Raw genomic sequence first — 17,339 nt, forward strand, 5'->3', positions numbered from 1 at the left:
AATCAATCAATGTGATACATCACATTGAAAGGACAAGAGAAAGGATAAAGAGGAAAGGAATAAGTAAGAGAAAGGGTAAGAACCATATGATCATTTCAGTGGATGCAGAAAAGCATTTGACAAAGTATAACATCCATTCATGATTTAAAAAGAACAACAACCCTCAGCAAAGGAGGTTTAGAGGGAACATACTTCACAGGAAAAACCCACAGCTAACATCATCTTCAGTGGGGAAAAAGAGAGAGCATTTCCTGTAAGGTCAGGAACAAGACAAGGATGTCCACTTTCACCACTTTCTTTCAACATAGTACTGGAAGTCCCAGCCACAGCAATCAGACAACAAAAAAATAACAGGCATCCAAATTGGTAAAGAAGAAGTCAAACTTGTACTATTAGCAGATGACATGATACCATGAAAACCCAAAAGACCATAAAAAAAAACTAGTAGAACTGATAAACCCATTTGGTAGAGTCACAGGATACAAAATCAACACACAGAAACCCGTTGCATTTCTGTACACCAATAGTGAAGCAGCACAAAGAGAAATTAAGAAAACAGTCTCATTTACAATTGCACCAAAAGTAATAAAATACCTAAGAATAAACCCAACCAAAGAGATGAAAGACCTATACTCTGAAGACTATAAAACAGTGGTAAAAGAAATTGGAGAGGACACAGAGAAATGGAAAGACATTCCATGTTCATGGATAGGAAGAAGAGATTATCATTAAAATGTCTATACTACCCAAAGCAATCTAAACATTGGGGAATATTCCCTAACTGCATGATAAATGTATCTCTTTTTAACAGCTGCATACAAAAGTCACCTGCTCAAATGTGTCACAATTTGCTAGACCCATTCCCTTTGAAGGATAATTGGGTTGTTTCTAGGGTTTTGCTTATTTGTTTGTTGTGGGGTTTGATGTTACTATCGCCATTAATGTTACAAGACCATCTCTGTACTTATCTTAACAGGTCTTGCCCTTGTACCCACAGAGAAATTCTTAAGCGCTGGGGACTGGGTTAAAGGGCACATGATTTACATGTTGATAGAAACCACCAGTGGTCATCCGGAAAGGCTGCATCCGGTAGTGTTCAAACACAAGTGTTTGACAGTGCTTGTCTCCCCAAATTCCCCAAGCTCTGCTCATCACATTTTTTAAATTGTTGCGAATCATATAAATTGAAATAGGTCTCGTGAAAATGATGAAGTTGGTGTCCTTGGTGTGACCTATCCGCTTAGCATGAGGAAGAATCCTCTGCTAATTCCAACCCCCCACGCCCATCCCCCCACCCCCACCAAGAGAGAGAGAGAGACAGACAGACAGACAGACACGAGGAGCTTGGCATTCCCCCAGTGGTCAACAATGCAGAAGACAAGAAAGACAAGAATATTAGTAACTGAAGCTGTGGTTCTTGACCAATTCGGCCCTGGTGTCATGCATGTGGCTTTTGAGGCAGAGCCTCCTTGGACCCCATGCCTGCTGGGTGGTGTTACCTGGATGCCCAAGAGAATGCAGAGGTACCACGGGGGGACATCCAGGACGCTATAGGTTGGCTGGCTGCTGCTGGATCTCTCGGCCTGCCCAGCCTTCTTCCCGCCTTGGCCATCATGGTGACAGTTGAGCCCGTCATCCACCCTCTGCTGCGAACAAGAGAGGGACACACCTGGGCATTTTAGGAGGAAGCAAGTGGACTTCCTGGTCTCACCTCAGGGGATGGACGGCCTGCCAGGGGCAAGAGGCCATGGCACAGGGATCACGGCTGGCCAGTTTGGGATGTCGAGGTCCAGACTCAAAAGACCAGTATTTTGGGGCGCCTGGGTGGCTCAGCAGTATAAGCCTCTGTCTTCAGCTCAGGTCATGATCCCAGAGTCCTGGGATCGAGCCCCACATTGGGCTCTCTGCTTGGCGAGGAGCCTGCTTCCCCCCCCCCCCCCACCGCCTGCCTCTCTGCCTACTTGTGATCTCTCTGTCAAATAAATAAATAAAATCTTAAAAAAAAAAAAAAAAAGACCAGTATTTTCCACATTGTACATCAGCAGGGCCCACATATATGGTCTGGGGTTCCGAGAGGGGACAGGCCACTTTGCCTGAGGCCCATCTGCACAGCAGCCGCTTTGTGGAAAAGGGGTGGGGGCCAACTCCAAGGTCAGAAAAAGGGGCAGATCTCCCTTCCAGACAGGTAGCTGGGGATCCTGGCCCCAGAATGCTGGAACTGCCCTTAGAGGCGCTCCCGTGGCCCTATGTCTACACCAGCCAAAGCTCTCCTCAGGGCGCAGTTACCCCAACAGACGGCTACCACACCCATCTTTGCTGCAGGGCTGGAAGGTCCTAGAATGCGCTGACTAGGCCTTACTCCTCCATGTGGCCCCGGGTTCAACAGCAGCCAACACCCATGCTCAGTGTGGACCGAACGAGTGGAACGAGTGGAAGCTGCGTGCCAGTGTAAGTGGGACGGCCTGGGGCAGACAGGCGAGGCAGGGAGAGACTCAGGTGCAGGGACAGCAATGGGGTTCCCGGGAGGAGGAGGGGTCCCTTGCCCCACTGACTCCCCTCACACCCCGCCCCAGCTTCTGGTCGCAGGCCTGGCCCTCTAGGTTTGTTGGCTAACACTCCCATGCACCCGGCGCTAGCCAATGGGGTTTTCCAGGTTTCTCCAAATGTGGCCTCTGTTATCCTGCATCAGCATCTTAGCTCCCCCTGAGGCCCCCCTGGAGTCCCCTGCTTCTCCTTCCCACTTGCGAGAGCTCAACGCCTCCTCCCCATCACTTCTCCTGACCTCCCCACACCCACAGGAGTTTTCTCCTCGCGCCTCTCTGTTGCATAATTCACCATCCTCTCTCTTGGACCAGAAGCATTTCTGCGTGTCCTGTGTTCCCCTAGCTAGGCCATAAGCTTTCGGGGTCAGGAAGCTGTCTCCCCCTCCTTAATGTCCCTCAAAGTTTCTAGCAGGGCAACATGCATGCGAAACCAGACACATCCCTGAAGAGTGTGGCTGCAGACAAGAGAAGACGGACCGCTGGAAAGAGGGTAGGTGCAGGCCCAGACCCGCCCCGCTCCCGGTGGCCGCAGGTGAACTGCCGTGTGGAAGTCTCTGATTTCCCAAGATGGTTGTTTGCTTCGATTTCTTTCTGTTTCCATGACAGTAGGGGCAGAAAGAATTCTGAAGAGATAAGCGGAGACATGTCTGAAGGGCCTCCCAAGAGGTCCTGGAAAAGACAGCCGAGGGGCCTCTTCCCTGGGGGTGGCCTCCGAGGACAGCTGCAGGGATCCGGCCCAGGTTTGCGGGTGACACCCAGCCCCCAGGCACCCGGGGCTGCCGTCGGGCCCTGGAGCAGAGGAGCTCTTGCCACCTGTTGTGGAGCGGTGGCTCGAACAAGAGTGTCTTCACTCTTTCACTCCGTTCACCCCGCTACTTGCAGGTGCTCGAAAACGGGTTGGGAAGGTGGTGGGGCCAGGGCTCAAGGACTCGCCGGAGAAGCCTCCAGAGGTGTCACTGTCACTTCTCTGGGTCTCAGGTTCCTCATCCAGGAACAGAAGCACCTGCTTCGCTGGCTTGGAAGGAAGAAAATAAAACAGAGAGAGTGCCCGGGGGGTACTGGTGCTTTGGTAAATATTGGTTCTCTGTCTCACTCTCTGATGCCCTCTCTCTTTCCCTTTGCTTTGTTTTAGAAAGTCCTTCTGATCAAAGAAATCATAACACGGAGGAGCCCGGAAAGCAAATATTTAGACATTTAGATTCAGCAGAGACCAACTGTGAATAAAGGCAAAACTCAAAGAGAATCTTCCAGCGCTTCCTCCCTGCTTGAGAATGCTCTCACCGGGTTTAGTGCTCAGGGAGGAGTCTTGGCCTCATGATGGGGGGATCTGGAGGGCAGCTGCACACCAGTCTAATAATCTAAAATCTTGCCTCGAACGTAAGCCACACGTCCTGAGCATGAATAGTGAATTAGGGCGCCAGGACCCCCAGCCGGGACCCCCTTCCATGCCCTTCTTCCATTCTACCTGCCCCTCTCTTCTCTTTCCCTCTCTTTCAGCAGCACTCACCAAAGGGTCGGGGTGCTCCCAGCCGGTGATAGCAGAGCTCATGGCGACCTGGGGTCAGCTCCTGTTGGCCTCCTCTCAGGACAGAAACGAAGGGAACCTGCTTCAGCAGAAAGAGATTAACGTCTTCACTGTCTGCCAAAAGGGAGAGAGAAAGAGAGAGATCCTGGGCTGGGCTGGCTCTGGGGAGGGTGGGGCTTCCAGACTTCCCTTCTTGCCCCTCCAATCACCACAGGAGACCAAGGTACACTCAGGTGCAGCACATGTTTCATAATTTAATAAGTTTGAGAAAGTGTAGAGAAGTTAATGATCCTCTGTGACACTATGGAAATAAATCAGGTGCAGCCTTTTGGGAGGGGCACGAGAGTACTTTCCGGAAGCCAGATTCCAGCGGGCAGAGAAAAGAGGGGGGTGAGGGTGAGGCCCTGGGTGGCACGCACAGGCTTTGCAATCTTTAAAAGCTGATTCTTTACGATGAGTTGAGCTGGGAAGGAAAGCAACGAAGAGAGAGTCCGACCAGCCTGGGCTCTGAGATGCCATCATGGAGTCATCATGAGACAAAGGATATTGCTGTTGATCTGGGAGAAACTGTCAAGGTGCATTGGTGGAGCGAAGCCCTCAGGGGAGAACCTGAGAAAAAAATGCTTCTAATCCTTAGGTGTCTGTCTCCCTAACATGCAGAAACGTCTAACCCACCTTTCAGAGAGAGAAGTCCAGGAAAGAGTACGCCTGCCTTTACTCTGCACAGGATCCTCCTCAAAAACTCTGAATAACCACCACCCCCTGCCCACTCTGTAAAGCCCAAAGCCACCCAAGTGCCAGCTACTCCTGGTGGTGGAATGTTCTGGAATGGGTGGCACTCGGTTCTAAGGTTCAGGAAACACACGGTGGGATGCACACACGCATTGGTGGGAATTGGTCCAAGAGGAGCCCTGAAAAATACAAAAATGAGATGTTAGACAAGGAACAAGAGAGACCTGATTCGGGCTATGACAGGAAAGCCGGAGGTAAGGAGCTGACCTTACCGAATACTCAGCTATGTCCACTGTGTTACACCTTTTTTTTGTATTGCCTTACATAACACTCACCCCAAATTAGCATTCACATTCTTCTTTCACGGATTAAGAAATCGAGATGTTGATGGTCCTGTTAAGCTCCTCATTCAAGGTTCATAACCGATGTAGGAGCTGAGATTCAAGCCCAGATAGTCTTGTTCCACAGCCTGCAGAGGCCAAGAAGATCCTTACGGAAACATGGCCTCTGGGTCTGAAGAAGTAAAGGATGAGGCTCCAGGGGAGATGGAGGGACCCCGAGTTCACCTCAATGGTGAAAGTGAGACTGCTCAGCTTTGGGATGGCACGGGTTCCCAACTCTGTTGAACACACTAAATGCCCAGTTCCCAACTGGGCAAGTTATGAGGTGAAGACAGACATCACGTGCCACTGTTCACGTGGATCTCTGCAGTGAGCAGCCTGGGCTTTGTTGCTCCAGGAAGGCCCGGTGGGTGTGGGGCAGAGTTGGGGGGGTGCCTTTGCTGCCCCACCACAACCCCTACCCTCACAGATCTGGGCACAGAGGCAAAATTGGGCTCATGTCAGACATCTCTTTTCCCTGTCACCTTCTGAGATAACATGGAAGAAGTTGACTTCTTAAAGACTCGATCCTCCCCCACATTGAAGGTCTTGCCTTTCTTGGCTATGCCTCTCCCTGCTGCTTGTTTAGGCATACAGTTAAACTCCCCCATGGTATGAGGTAAAATGGTTAGCTCATCGGCTGAGGTAAAACAGAAAGACGGTTTCCTGTTATCCACTTTGTTTGGCTGCCCATACAATATGTTCCAGAATATTCCTCACTCCTTAAGTCTTCTCCTCTGGGCCTGACACACTTTGTCTCATATGGTTCCTTGATAAGTCCTTTAGCTTCTGACCACTGCTGCTGCCCATGTAGCCCCCACCCTCCTCAGTAGCTCAAATGAGGAGCCAAGCCATCACTCTCCTTTTCTTTTACCTTCTACCCCTTAGAAGTCACTCCCACAGACCATGGTCCCTGCACTCACCATTGGCCTGGCCTGGCTTCTGCTGCCATCTCTTACCCAAAAGTGACTGGTATTACACAACTCTTCCACAGTCTTAGCTGCCACAGCTGGTGGCCTTTCTCTCCCTCACCTGCTAGAACCATCCTGCCATCCCATACACACACCAGCTTGAGGTTCTCCATACACAGCACATTTACACATGATTATTTATAACCCTTGTGTTTCAAGTTAGGGAAATCAAGTTCTAATAATTAGCTCAGACAATGAGAGGAATTTAAGAATATAGGGCTTTTCTGGGAACCCATGATCTTTCCCCAGACACATGAAGGATTAAAAACTCTTCCATTACATTTTCACATCTAAACATCTAATAATTCCAAATTTGAAGCAGCTCCTCCGGCCCCAGGTACTTTGGAAGGAGAAAAGCACTGGGCCTCTCCATATATAATGCACGGTGATCCCATCTGGATGCACCATTTTGTATGTGGAGTAGGCTATACAGGAAGGCTTGACCTACATACTTGTACCACTACAGATAAATTAGAAGTTGGCTATGGTAGGAAGGAATATGCTAAGAGACAGCTGTGAGGCAAATCACACCTGACACTAAGAATGAAGGAGGGCAATGGAGTTTCTCAAGAGAAGATTAAAAAAAAAAACAAAAACTGAAGGTGTAGCTCTTGGTTTTGCCATTCACATCCCATCTAGCCTTCCCTCATTTTCCTCAGTGAACTGTTGTGATCCACAGCAAGCAGACCACATGCTTCAAGCAGAGTTTACTCTGCCCTGTGGCTACCTGGATGAGGGTGAGGGCCATTTGGGAGCCCTGCAAATCCCTGGCCACAGTCTTGGGCTAGCCAGGGGTGTGGTACCCAGCTAGAGTCAATGAGAGGTGTGAGACTTACTGGGACTTTGGGAAGAGAGGTGTTCTCTTTTTCACCGGACTGGAACCTAAAGGATGTTTCCCTGTAGGTGTTGGCAGCCATCTCATGACTTTATAGAGCCTACAAAGGAAGCCGACATGGAGAACAGAGCTAAGATGGAGAGAGACTGGGTCCCCGTGATATTGAATCTATTTATTAAGCCACACACCTCTGCTGGTAAGTTCTCTTTTGGTTTAAACCAATCTGATTTGGGTTTTCTGTCATTTGCAAACAAGAAAACAATCACAAACTTAACACTTTTATCTCCAGTCACAGACCAGTTCTTTTTCTAGAATTACTTGCACAATATTTGTTAATTTTTAAATCTTCAAATAACGATTGTTTAATTTCAAGAGCATCAAAAATAACTTAAACATCTATCCTAATGCTAACAACCTCAACATATTTTTACACAACAGAATCGATTGCCTAAAATGTGGCAAAAATAATCCAAGAGAGCATTGGTAAAGCAATTTCAAGGCTACTTGTCTATGAGATGCTTTACTCACGTGAATACCTAATTTCATATACTCTTGATCTGAAAGGTCAAGAAGCCAAACTTCACCATGGACGATGGGTTTTCTACAGCTTTACTGAGACCTGACCTTTTTTTTTTTTTTAACTGGAAATTGGAGTTGTAGACTTTTAGGCTTGGATTTGCAAAATATTTACTTCAAATTTTGATACGTTCAGCTTGGGAAAGCCACCTCAAGTGGATTATGGCTTTTGATTTATGACTTCATGGTCTAAATAATTCCCACGCTCATGCTTAATTGATTCTCAGTTTACAAAACAGGGGTTGGCAAACTGTGACTCAGGCCAAGTCTGGCCCATTGCCTGTTTATGTAAATAGAGTTTTATTGGAACATATCGCTGCCCATTCGCTCAGATACTCTCAAAAGCTGCTTTTGTGCCACAACGGCAGAGTTGAATAGTTGTGACAGCCTGCAAAGCCTAAAACAATTTGCTACCTGGCCCTTCACAGAAAAAGTTTGTGGGCTCCTGCTGTAGAACACCGGTCCAAAAAGTTGATTTTTAATCATTCAACTTCGAAAGTTTTCAGCATATAAATTTTCACCTTTAATTATACAATGTAAATATGATTTAAATAAATCATTTAAACAGAGTATACTTAATTACTTTTTTAAAAACCCTGTTTCCAGGGCTCCTGGGTGGCTCAGTTGTTAAGCTGCTGCCTTCAGCTCAGGTCATGATCCCAGGGTCCTGGGATCGAGCCCCACATCAGGAGCAGCTTCTCCCTCTCCCGCTCCCATGGCTTGTGTTCTCTCTCACTCTGTGTCTCTCTTTGTCAAATAAATAAATAAAATCTTTCAAAAACAAACAAACAAACAGACACATTATTTCTTCACCTTCAGTGGAATCCTGCCTTTCTCTTCCAGAGTTCCACATACTACCAACTTCTCTTTGAGTTCGCTCCTGTAGACCACAGCAGGATTTCAGGGCCAGTTACCAGAAGTAATAATAAAACCCTTTTCTCTACATGCTCCTGCTTATCTTTGTCTTTCAGTGCCCAAACCCTTCTTGGACAAACAGAGGGGAGCCGAGAGCCGGGAGCCGGGACTGGACACCTCGATGGGACGGAACTGACCTGGAGGCTGCCAACCATGGAACTGAGATCGGAACCAGCTTATGAAGAGTAGGGTTGAAAAGCACTACTCTAATGGGGTCAGGCGGTCAGCCAGCCAGCTCTGGTGTCTCTGTAATTCCCGTTCTTCCAATTGCACACTGTGTTTCCCCGGGCTGGGCCAAGGGGGGAGGCTAGGAGAGGAGGGTGGGCTTCAGTAGTCTGGACAAGAGGGACCAGTGAAGGACTGATGGATTTTCATGCAGAGACACGTCTGCCATGAGAGGTCCTACACGTACAGACAACCCTCACCTTGAAGCTGTCTGTTGGAGTGCCCCAACTGACCTCTCACCTGATTATGAGCACCAGTTGTCAGCCTTCTGTGCCACCTTGGGACCCATGTACCCAAGGGACAATATTCTAGAGTCCTTCTCGGAGACCCATGACTCACCCTCTTGCTTCATGGCCATTCGAGGATCCGGGAAATCACGGGATGCCTGATGGGTGTAAACCAGAAACTGTGAGTTAGCTTTCTTAGGCGCAAGCAACAGAAACTGCCTTTGACCAACTTAAGCAAGGAAGGGGTATTTATTTGGAAACCACTGGTGGCTCAGGGAGTGAAGATTTGAACAAGCAGGCACTGGGAAGGGTAGCAAGAGTGACTCCGGGGATGGGAATCCTGGGACTTTCTCTCTCAAGGTAGGACTGTCAGTGACTCCACACACCTTCTCTTCCTCGTGCCATCACTAAGAAGTCAAATTCCAAGGGGACAAGATCTGATCAGCATGTCCATCCCCACGGGCAGCCAGCCCGGACTGGGGGAGAGGCAGTGTCCTGCCCCCAGCAGCTCTCTGGGAGGCACACAGAACAGGGAAAGGGCAATTTTTCTGAATGAAGGGGAAGAAAGGCAGGAGGAAGCCGTGGGAAGGAGGTAGCTGCTCCCCTCGGTTTCCATGGGGGAGTGTCCTATGTGGGAGGCCCGCGGTTTCTCCACGCTCGTTCTGTGCTGTTACGGCGAGCAAACCAGCTATGCGGTCAGGAGGTACAACAGTGAGCCTGCTTCGGAGGCCTCACCGGCTGCCCCAGGAGCGCTTTCCACCACCCCCTTCCCCTACTGAGCGCAAGCATGGAAGGTGATCGTCTGCTGCCCAGCCGCCTTGCCCCACAAACAGGAGATGGGCTTAGCTGGCAGACTGTTCTTGAACTGTTAATGTATGTTTTCTGGACTGATCAAGATCCAAGAGGGAGAACCACTCCCGTGAGGCTCTGGGTGGCTGGGTCACATCCTGGGGACCTGGAGCCTCTCCGAGGTGACGCTTCTGGGTGCCTCGCCAGGCTGCATCGGGGAGGGGCCCACAGAACACTAAATGGCTGGAGCAGACCCAGGGCCATCTGCAGGATGTAGAAAGCAGGTGGTATGGACTGTTTGAAGCCAGATTACTTTCTGATTCGCAGGAGAACACTTGAAACAGAGGGGGCATAGAAGGTGAATTTGAAGTCCCCTGTGCCAGACTTGGAATTTCTTAAAGAACTGACCATCTTCCTGAAGAGGGAACGGGCAGTTCCAAAAGCACCTGCCAGGGGTCTGCCTCTAGAGCAGAGGGATTTTTACGAGCACTAGCAGTCCTGGCTGGCCACTTGCCAGGTGTTTATGTCCGGCAGTCAGGGGCCTCTCTACCTGAGGCAGGTGAGACAGAGGGGCCCCAGGGCCCTCCAAATGGTCAGGGGCTCAGTGCAGAAACTGAGCTCAGGGCAAGTGCCTGAGCCTACAGCAAAGCTCAAATGAACAAGGTGTAGCTCTAAGATCATTCTTGAGGACTTAGAGCCTATAAGTGTCCTTTTTGGCGGTCTTCTAGGATTCATTGACATTTCATGGAAGACTTGATGCATAAACCCAGAACTCTCAGCTAAAAGTGTGAAAGGAGGTGTGCTTGGGAAGGTCTCAGGTGACCAGGGAGAGCCAAGGCAGGACCCATGAAGGTCCAACAAGATTCTAGACCCAGCTGGCCCTACATTCCCGCCATGCCAGGCAGCCGAGGCTCAGGGACGGAACAAGGACTGAGGAAAAACCAGACGTGGCTGGAGACCAGGGGCAGGACACAGTGGACATTTCCTGTGGCGAAGTCTACAGGGAAAGCCTCCCTACTTGGATGAGATGTTCAAAGGCTAATCCAAATTCAAGAAAAGTTCTGTTGGGCCCCTAGTTGGGGAGAACACGGGGTTCCCATCAGGGGCAGGCACAGTACCAGGAGGAGGGAGGAAGGATCTTTGCCCACTGTCCAGTCTTGGCTAGCTCTCCCTGATGACTCTGGGGAGTGACTCTGCGAGGCACAGTTTGTGTGGGGGCAGAGCCCGGTGTCCCCTTCTTTGTGAGGACACAGAAACTTATTAGGAAGACACCGTGGAAGAATAATGTTCTGGGAATAATAATAGTGTTAAGTTCTCCTGGCAAAATTAATCACCACTTGTGGAGGGAGGGATTTCAGCAGGCAGGTAGCTGAGGGAGTCACCGGTGAGGAGAAATGGAAAAGCAAGGGTATTGGGGGTCTACAAGAGGCGGCTGTGTGCCACGTTCTCAGGGATAGACCACCAAGAGGCCAATAAGACCCCACAGAAGGACCATTGGTATGGATGCCCTGCTCCTTGGACCACAGATAACAACCCCAGGAGAATCAGAGGTGGTCAAGCCAACCCACGGGTCTGAAAGACAAGGCCTTCTTAGTGGGACACACGTGAATTGACCAACATAGTCCAGACCTACAATGGACACCTCAGGGGACACCTGTGAGCACAAGTGACTCGGGCCCAGAAGGGGCCCTCCCCTAAGCCTTGGCACCACCCAAGGGCTCCCAAATTTAACCACAAACTCCCAAAAAGGGGGAGAACCCCAACCAGAAGGTTGAATGTCCACCAGCCCAGTAGAATGGGGGAGCACAGTAAAAATTAACATGTTTTCCTTTTGGTCCACCTGCATTTGGGGATTGAAATTCACACTAGTTTGAACATCTTAAAGAAGAAGGAGGGCTGAGCATCTGAGTCACCAGAAAATGTCTCCAGGGGTAGCAGCTGTGGTTGTTGGGCTACAGACAAAGCAGAATCAGCTTCTGTCCTTCCCACACACCACCTCCATCAGACGCTCAAATTGGGGCCCAGTCATCAAGGAGGGTGCCCATGATTGGCCCCTCACTGCACCATCCCCGATGTTGTACTTACCCAGGTGCATATGGCACTGGGGTCCTTGAAGATTCTCTGCCCTCCAGGGCTTGACTGCAGCGGAGCTGGTGGGAGCCCGGGTCTGATGACACTCCCCAGCTCCTGCAAGTCCTCCCCATGCTAATGTAAGCACTGGTTCCTCTTTACGAACAAGCTGCAGCTGGGAGGTGTGGGAGTCCAGGACCAGACACCACCGAACACCTGTGCTATAGACTGGTTGGTCTCTCCAAAATTCACGTTAAATCCTACTGCCCAATGTAATGGTATTTGGAGAAGGGGACTTTGGGAGGTGATTAGGTTGTAAGTGTTGGAGCCCTCATATATGGAATTAATGCCCTTATAAGAGACTCCAGAGACCACTCTTGGTCCATCTGCCATGGGAGGACACAGAGAGAAGATGGCTGTCTAAAACCTTGAAAAATAAATGTTTGTTGTTAAAGCCACCCAACCTATGGTATTTTATTATAACAACCCAAACAGATTAAGACAATCTGGCATGTGTGGAATTCCCTTGTGATTGGCTTTATAAGAAGAAAAGAGTGGTTTTGGACTCTGACCTTTTCTTTGCTCAATCTCTCCTAATAGGAGTTTGACCTAAATATTTCTTGCACACGGTGTTCATCTTCCCTTCGATCACTTCCACGGGGGCTCAGTAGCAATGAAGCTTGGGCTACATCTTAAAGATGCTTCTCCCAAGAAGCACACAAGGTGGCCATCATGGGTAGTTTCTGGCCAAGACCTACACATCCTCAGTCCTCCACTGAATGCCAACCTGGCATAATGTTCAAAGGCTGACTTTGGTGCCCATTCATGTAAACATCACTTCTCTCTTATTTTTGCCTCCATCTTCTTGATGAGAAATCTTCTTTCTGGAAAGTAGAACTCAAGATTATGAAAGCTGCAAAGAACCATAGGAAAAAACTAAGTCCCAGAGATGTCCCTCGTCTCAGTGAATGACGTCACCATCCACCAAACACCCAAACCTGAGCTTGGTCCACCATATGCAATTCTTCCCAAGTTCTGCCAAATCTACCTCCTAGAGATGTCTTGTGTGTGTCCCATTCTCTCTAATGCCAGCAAATATATTAACTTCATCTCCTTCTTTCAAGTCTATGTCATCATCCCTATGATTTTATGCACAGCAATCTGGATAAACTTAAAAGCATAAATCTAGGCATGCCATTCCCCTCTTTAAAACTCCTGCTGCATCCTGTGCCCTGAGGATACAGTAAAACTAACCCTTAGCATGGTCTATGATGTCCCTCATGACTTGGCTCCTTTGAGCCCCATGGCTCACCAGGCCCACCACACAGTGTCTGGCGCACACACAGCAGGTCCTCCATTAACAAGAGTTGGGTTAAATCAAATGATCCAAGCTCAGTCAGTCTGTCTCAGTCTTTAACTTGTGACTCTGAACTCGGGCTAGGTCTTCGTCCAGAAAGACGCCTCCCCTTTCACTGCCCAAGGTTCTGGCTACAGAACAACAGGGAACGTCTGAAAGACCAGGTTTGGGGCTCCTCTGGCTCAGCCCGGGAAGGACAACATGGGACTGAGCGTTTGTGGGGCAGACCCTCAAGGCTAGAGATGCTGCTGTCATTACCATGAGGGCAGGCAAGGGCTGGTTTTTCTCAAAAACTTTAGAAATCTTAATCTCCATTTCAGAGAGTGACACAGCCCCTTCAGGAGGGACAGAGCTTAACTAAGATCTTTGGCCTCCATGCTGGGTTTAAAATGTACCTGGGGTGGGGGGAAAAAGGGATTAATATGAAATTTCCTGCTAAGCACTAGTGAGGAAATCTGTAGGATAAAAACCCTGCCATTTCCTTACCCCACCCCCATACCCAAAGATGACCTGGCCTGAAATAATCTTTTCTTTTCTTTGGCTAATAACTTCCTTGCTCCACCTCCTTACTTTAAAAACCTTCCATTATGTCCAACTACTGCTTGATTCGTGGACCCCTTAATAAGCCAATTAGGTCTTCAAAAAAGAAAAAGCTATACCAGGGATTTTGGTCTCTTTAAGGAATGGGAAGGTCAACAGATTGGGAGATGACTGCCATTGAAGAGGTAGTCTGTCACTCACAGGTCTCAAGAGGAGGGGAGTGGCAGGCCTAGCAAGCCCACACAGGAAGAGCCCCACTGTCAAGAGATAGAAGGGAGGGCACGTGGGTGGCTCAGTGGGTTAAGCCTCTGCCTTCGGCTCAGGTCCTGACCTCAGGGTCCTGGGATGGAGCCCTGCATTGGGCTCGCTGCTCAGCAGGGAGCCTGCTTCCCCCTCTCTCTCTGCCTGCTTCTCTGCCTACTTGTGATCTCTGTCTGTCAAATAAATACATAAAATCCTTAAAAAAAGAGAGAGAGAGAGAGAGAAGCGGGGGTGGGAGAAGCATGAGCAACAGCCTGTATTGTGTGTTTTTGCCAGGAGGAGTGAAAGAAGCCGAATAAATAGCTGAACAGGCTTAGGGCTGGCTGGTTTGCCCCGTTCTGGCCATCTCCAGGACTTAGGTGCCGTCTCTCGTTGGCTGGTGTCCCACTCTGGAATGAGTAGTGCAGGAGGTAGTGGTTTGACCAGTAAAGGCAGTAAAGGTGCTGGTTGAGGGTTTAGACTCTGGATTGGTTGGTTGGCATATGAAAGTCCCCCTCACAGAGGCGTTGTCGCTGTCTCTAGGAACTAGCTAGCCCTGGGAGGGGCCGTCTTTCCTTGCTCAGTGAGCCCTGAATGCCAGAAGGCCAGGAATACAGAAAATATAGTTGATACAGTGCCAGATGGAGAGCTTCTCACGAGCACACTGCCCACCAGAGAAGCTGCCCCATGGCCTCACCTTTGCCACCATCCACGTTGTAATAACCCGAGTCTCTTCATCCATGAAAGAGCAAAGGAAGACTTCTGGGAGAGAGAAGTGAGAGGGTTCAATAAAACTTTCCTCGTCGTTCTTTCTGAATAGGCTTCGTAGCAGGGTGAAAAAGAAGTCAACCAATGTCAGAGCTGAGAAAGAAGGGAGAGGGGGTGCCAACGATCTCAGGGGACAGGGGGTGCCCAGTAGCTTAGAGATCAGTGGGGTCACGTGGCCTTGGGTCACCTGTTTCTGAGTCATTTGGCTTTTGGTCTGAGTATCCAACTGGCCAGTCCCAAGAGGCAGTCCTCAAGGATGTCTCCCGGCCTCCCACGGAATCAAGGGTTGAATCAAGGTGTGCAGAGGGTCGGGAGGGGATGCGGGTAGGGGGACACGGCCAATGTCAAAGCAGCCAGCTGGATCAGACTTAGTCGCTTGGGCTTATGGAAAGGAAGGAGATCAAGGGACCAGGGCGAGCAGACAGCAAAAGGCACCTAATTAGGTTCCTCTCTAGGTGTTTTACGCAGTCATGTCAAATATTAGGTGGAAATCAGGCACTGCATAAGTGGAGTTGTGGGTTTACAAGGCTTAGGAATTAGAAGTAAATCCTCACGACATTGAAATGATGAAGTCATAAGCAGAATCATGGGACTAAGGCAGGACAGAGGCCGGGACAACCCCCTTCCCCAGGTGAAGTCCCGACCCCATTAGCTCCTGATCTTGGTCCTTTTTTGGTCTTTCCCTAAAGATTTTAATTTTAAGTCATCTCTGCACCTAATGTGGGGCTCGAACCCACAACCCAAAGATCAAGAGTCACATGTGCTACCTACTGAGCCAGCCAAGGGCACCCAGAGTCCCCTGTTTTAATGGAACAGAGCCTCCTGCCTCTGAACGTGGAAAGATGACTAGCCCCGGCACTAAGAATTGTCACTAAGCCTCTAATCATTACCTTAAAACGTGTTCCCAGACCAGCGACCACTCCGGGATCCCAAATAGGGCCCTTAACACATTAGAGAATGGAAGGTGACAGGAATCTGACAAATATGATTCCCAGAGGGGATGAAGAAAGGTGTCCTGTGGCAAGGGCCGCATTTATAAGCACTTGGATCTCTTGCAGTCAGGGCGGGCTTCCTGAAGGAGGTGGGTGGGAAAGAAGAGGAGGGAGGCTGGAAATGGAAGAACTGGGGGCGTGGTGGGGCCGAGGACTTGGGAGGCTAAAGGCCAGTTCTCCTCATGGCTCTCCTCTCTGAGTCCCCATGAAAGTGGCTCCCATGTGGGGGGTAAAACCACGTCACGGTCCAGTGGTCACTTCTGTTGATTTTATATTCGATGACGCACTTTCTCCCACCACGGTTTCCCGGCACAGAGCTGAGAGGGTTTCTTCACGCAACTGCAGGCCTGACCAACAGAAGGTGACACGGATCCGTATTCCAGCTCGGGGACAGCGGGGACGATGGAGCGACTTCACTGAGATCATTTGGGATGCTCGGAGATGGAGTCCCTGCTGGGGCTTTCTGCCACAGTCCTGGAGGGCTGTTCTCTTTGGCCTTCAGAACCGGTTTCTTGCCCTCACGTTTTTTTTTTTTTTTTTTTTTTTTTTTAATTTGACAGAGAGATCACAAGCAGGCAGAGAGGCAGGCAGAGAGAGAGGAGGAAGCAGGCTCCCTGAGAGAGCAGAGAGCCCGATGCGGGGCTCGATCCCAGGACTCCGAGATCATGACCCGAGCCGAAGGCAGCGGCTTAACCCACTGAGCCACCCAGGCGCCCCTTGCCCTCACGTTTTGCTAGCAACTTGCCCCCATATTGTGCCTTTTTCTTTCCATCAGAGAACTGAGAAGACTACTGCCCTTCCCTTGGTTCATCTAAAACTGAACAACGACCGACAAGGACCATCTTCAAAATGAAACATCATCCCGCTTCGATGGGCTAAATCCGTTATACAGCATGACCCAAGCGGGCTGTGAAACCGGGGACCAACATGAACACCCCACACGGCTCCCCACGGAAGGGTCCTCTCACTCTAGACCACCTGCCCCAGCGAGAATGGGATTTTTCTGGATGTCTGACAAGAAGCCTGCTCCGGGGAGCTTTCCCTCAGTCTGAGACTGAGCTCGGCCCCCGCAGCAAGCATGCGCTGGGCTCATCTGGACAGTGTTGGCCTGGATGGGAAACAGGCCAGCTCCCTCATCCTGACTGGCAGGTTTCTCAATGTCACGCCTACTGTCACACCTTCGAGGGCTGCCCTACTGCCACTATTTTTAGCCTCTTGTACGAGGAAGCCACCAGCACCTCAGCCAGTCTGTCCTCACGCATGACCACTGGCCATATGGGGCAGAATCTCAGCTCACTTCCTAAGAGCTTTCCAGCCCGGGTCCTCTTCCCACCTCCTCCAGCCCAGACTCTCTAGATCGGCTCCTGGCCCTAAACGAAGCCATCTGCCAATACCAAGGCCCTACGAAGCCAGCCTAGGAGAAAGGGTGAGTGGATTAGGCCAAGGAAGCCAGAAACCAGATAAGCCATGAGGCCTTGGAGGGGACTGAGTGATACCTGGGGACAGTGAGTCATAAAAACCAAGTCCCAGGAAGGACCTAGAGTTTTGCCTTATCCCCCAGCCATACACAGCACTCTGGCGCTGGCCAGTCATCTGGCAAACGGGGACCACAGTCACAAAGGGAAGGGAGTGGGAATGTATCAGAACGGGGAAG

At 49.9% G+C, this 17,339-nt stretch overlaps 1 protein-coding gene across 2 annotated transcripts in view; it reads right to left on the bottom strand.

Annotated features, from left to right (window-relative positions):
- LOC125081159 (solute carrier family 23 member 1-like) overlaps window positions 1-4,279 on the bottom strand; it is a 47,936-nt gene extending 43,657 nt beyond the window's left edge. The window contains exons 1-2 of one of the 2 annotated variants that reach the window (XM_047695673.1): window positions 4,051-4,279; window positions 1,500-1,646 (exon numbers count right to left, since the gene is read on the bottom strand). In XM_047695673.1, the coding sequence (XP_047551629.1) occupies window positions 1,500-1,646; window positions 4,051-4,092 (189 nt within the window). In that variant the 5' untranslated portion in view covers window positions 4,093-4,279. The remainder of the gene's footprint in view (window positions 1-1,499; window positions 1,647-4,050) is intronic. The other variant, XM_047695674.1, reaches the window with a different exon arrangement.
- Between the last annotated feature and the right edge of the window lie 13,060 nt (window positions 4,280-17,339).

The sequence above is a fragment of the Lutra lutra genome, chromosome 11 (genome assembly GCF_902655055.1).
Source record: "Lutra lutra chromosome 11, mLutLut1.2, whole genome shotgun sequence".
Taxonomy (NCBI): domain Eukaryota; kingdom Metazoa; phylum Chordata; class Mammalia; order Carnivora; family Mustelidae; genus Lutra; species Lutra lutra.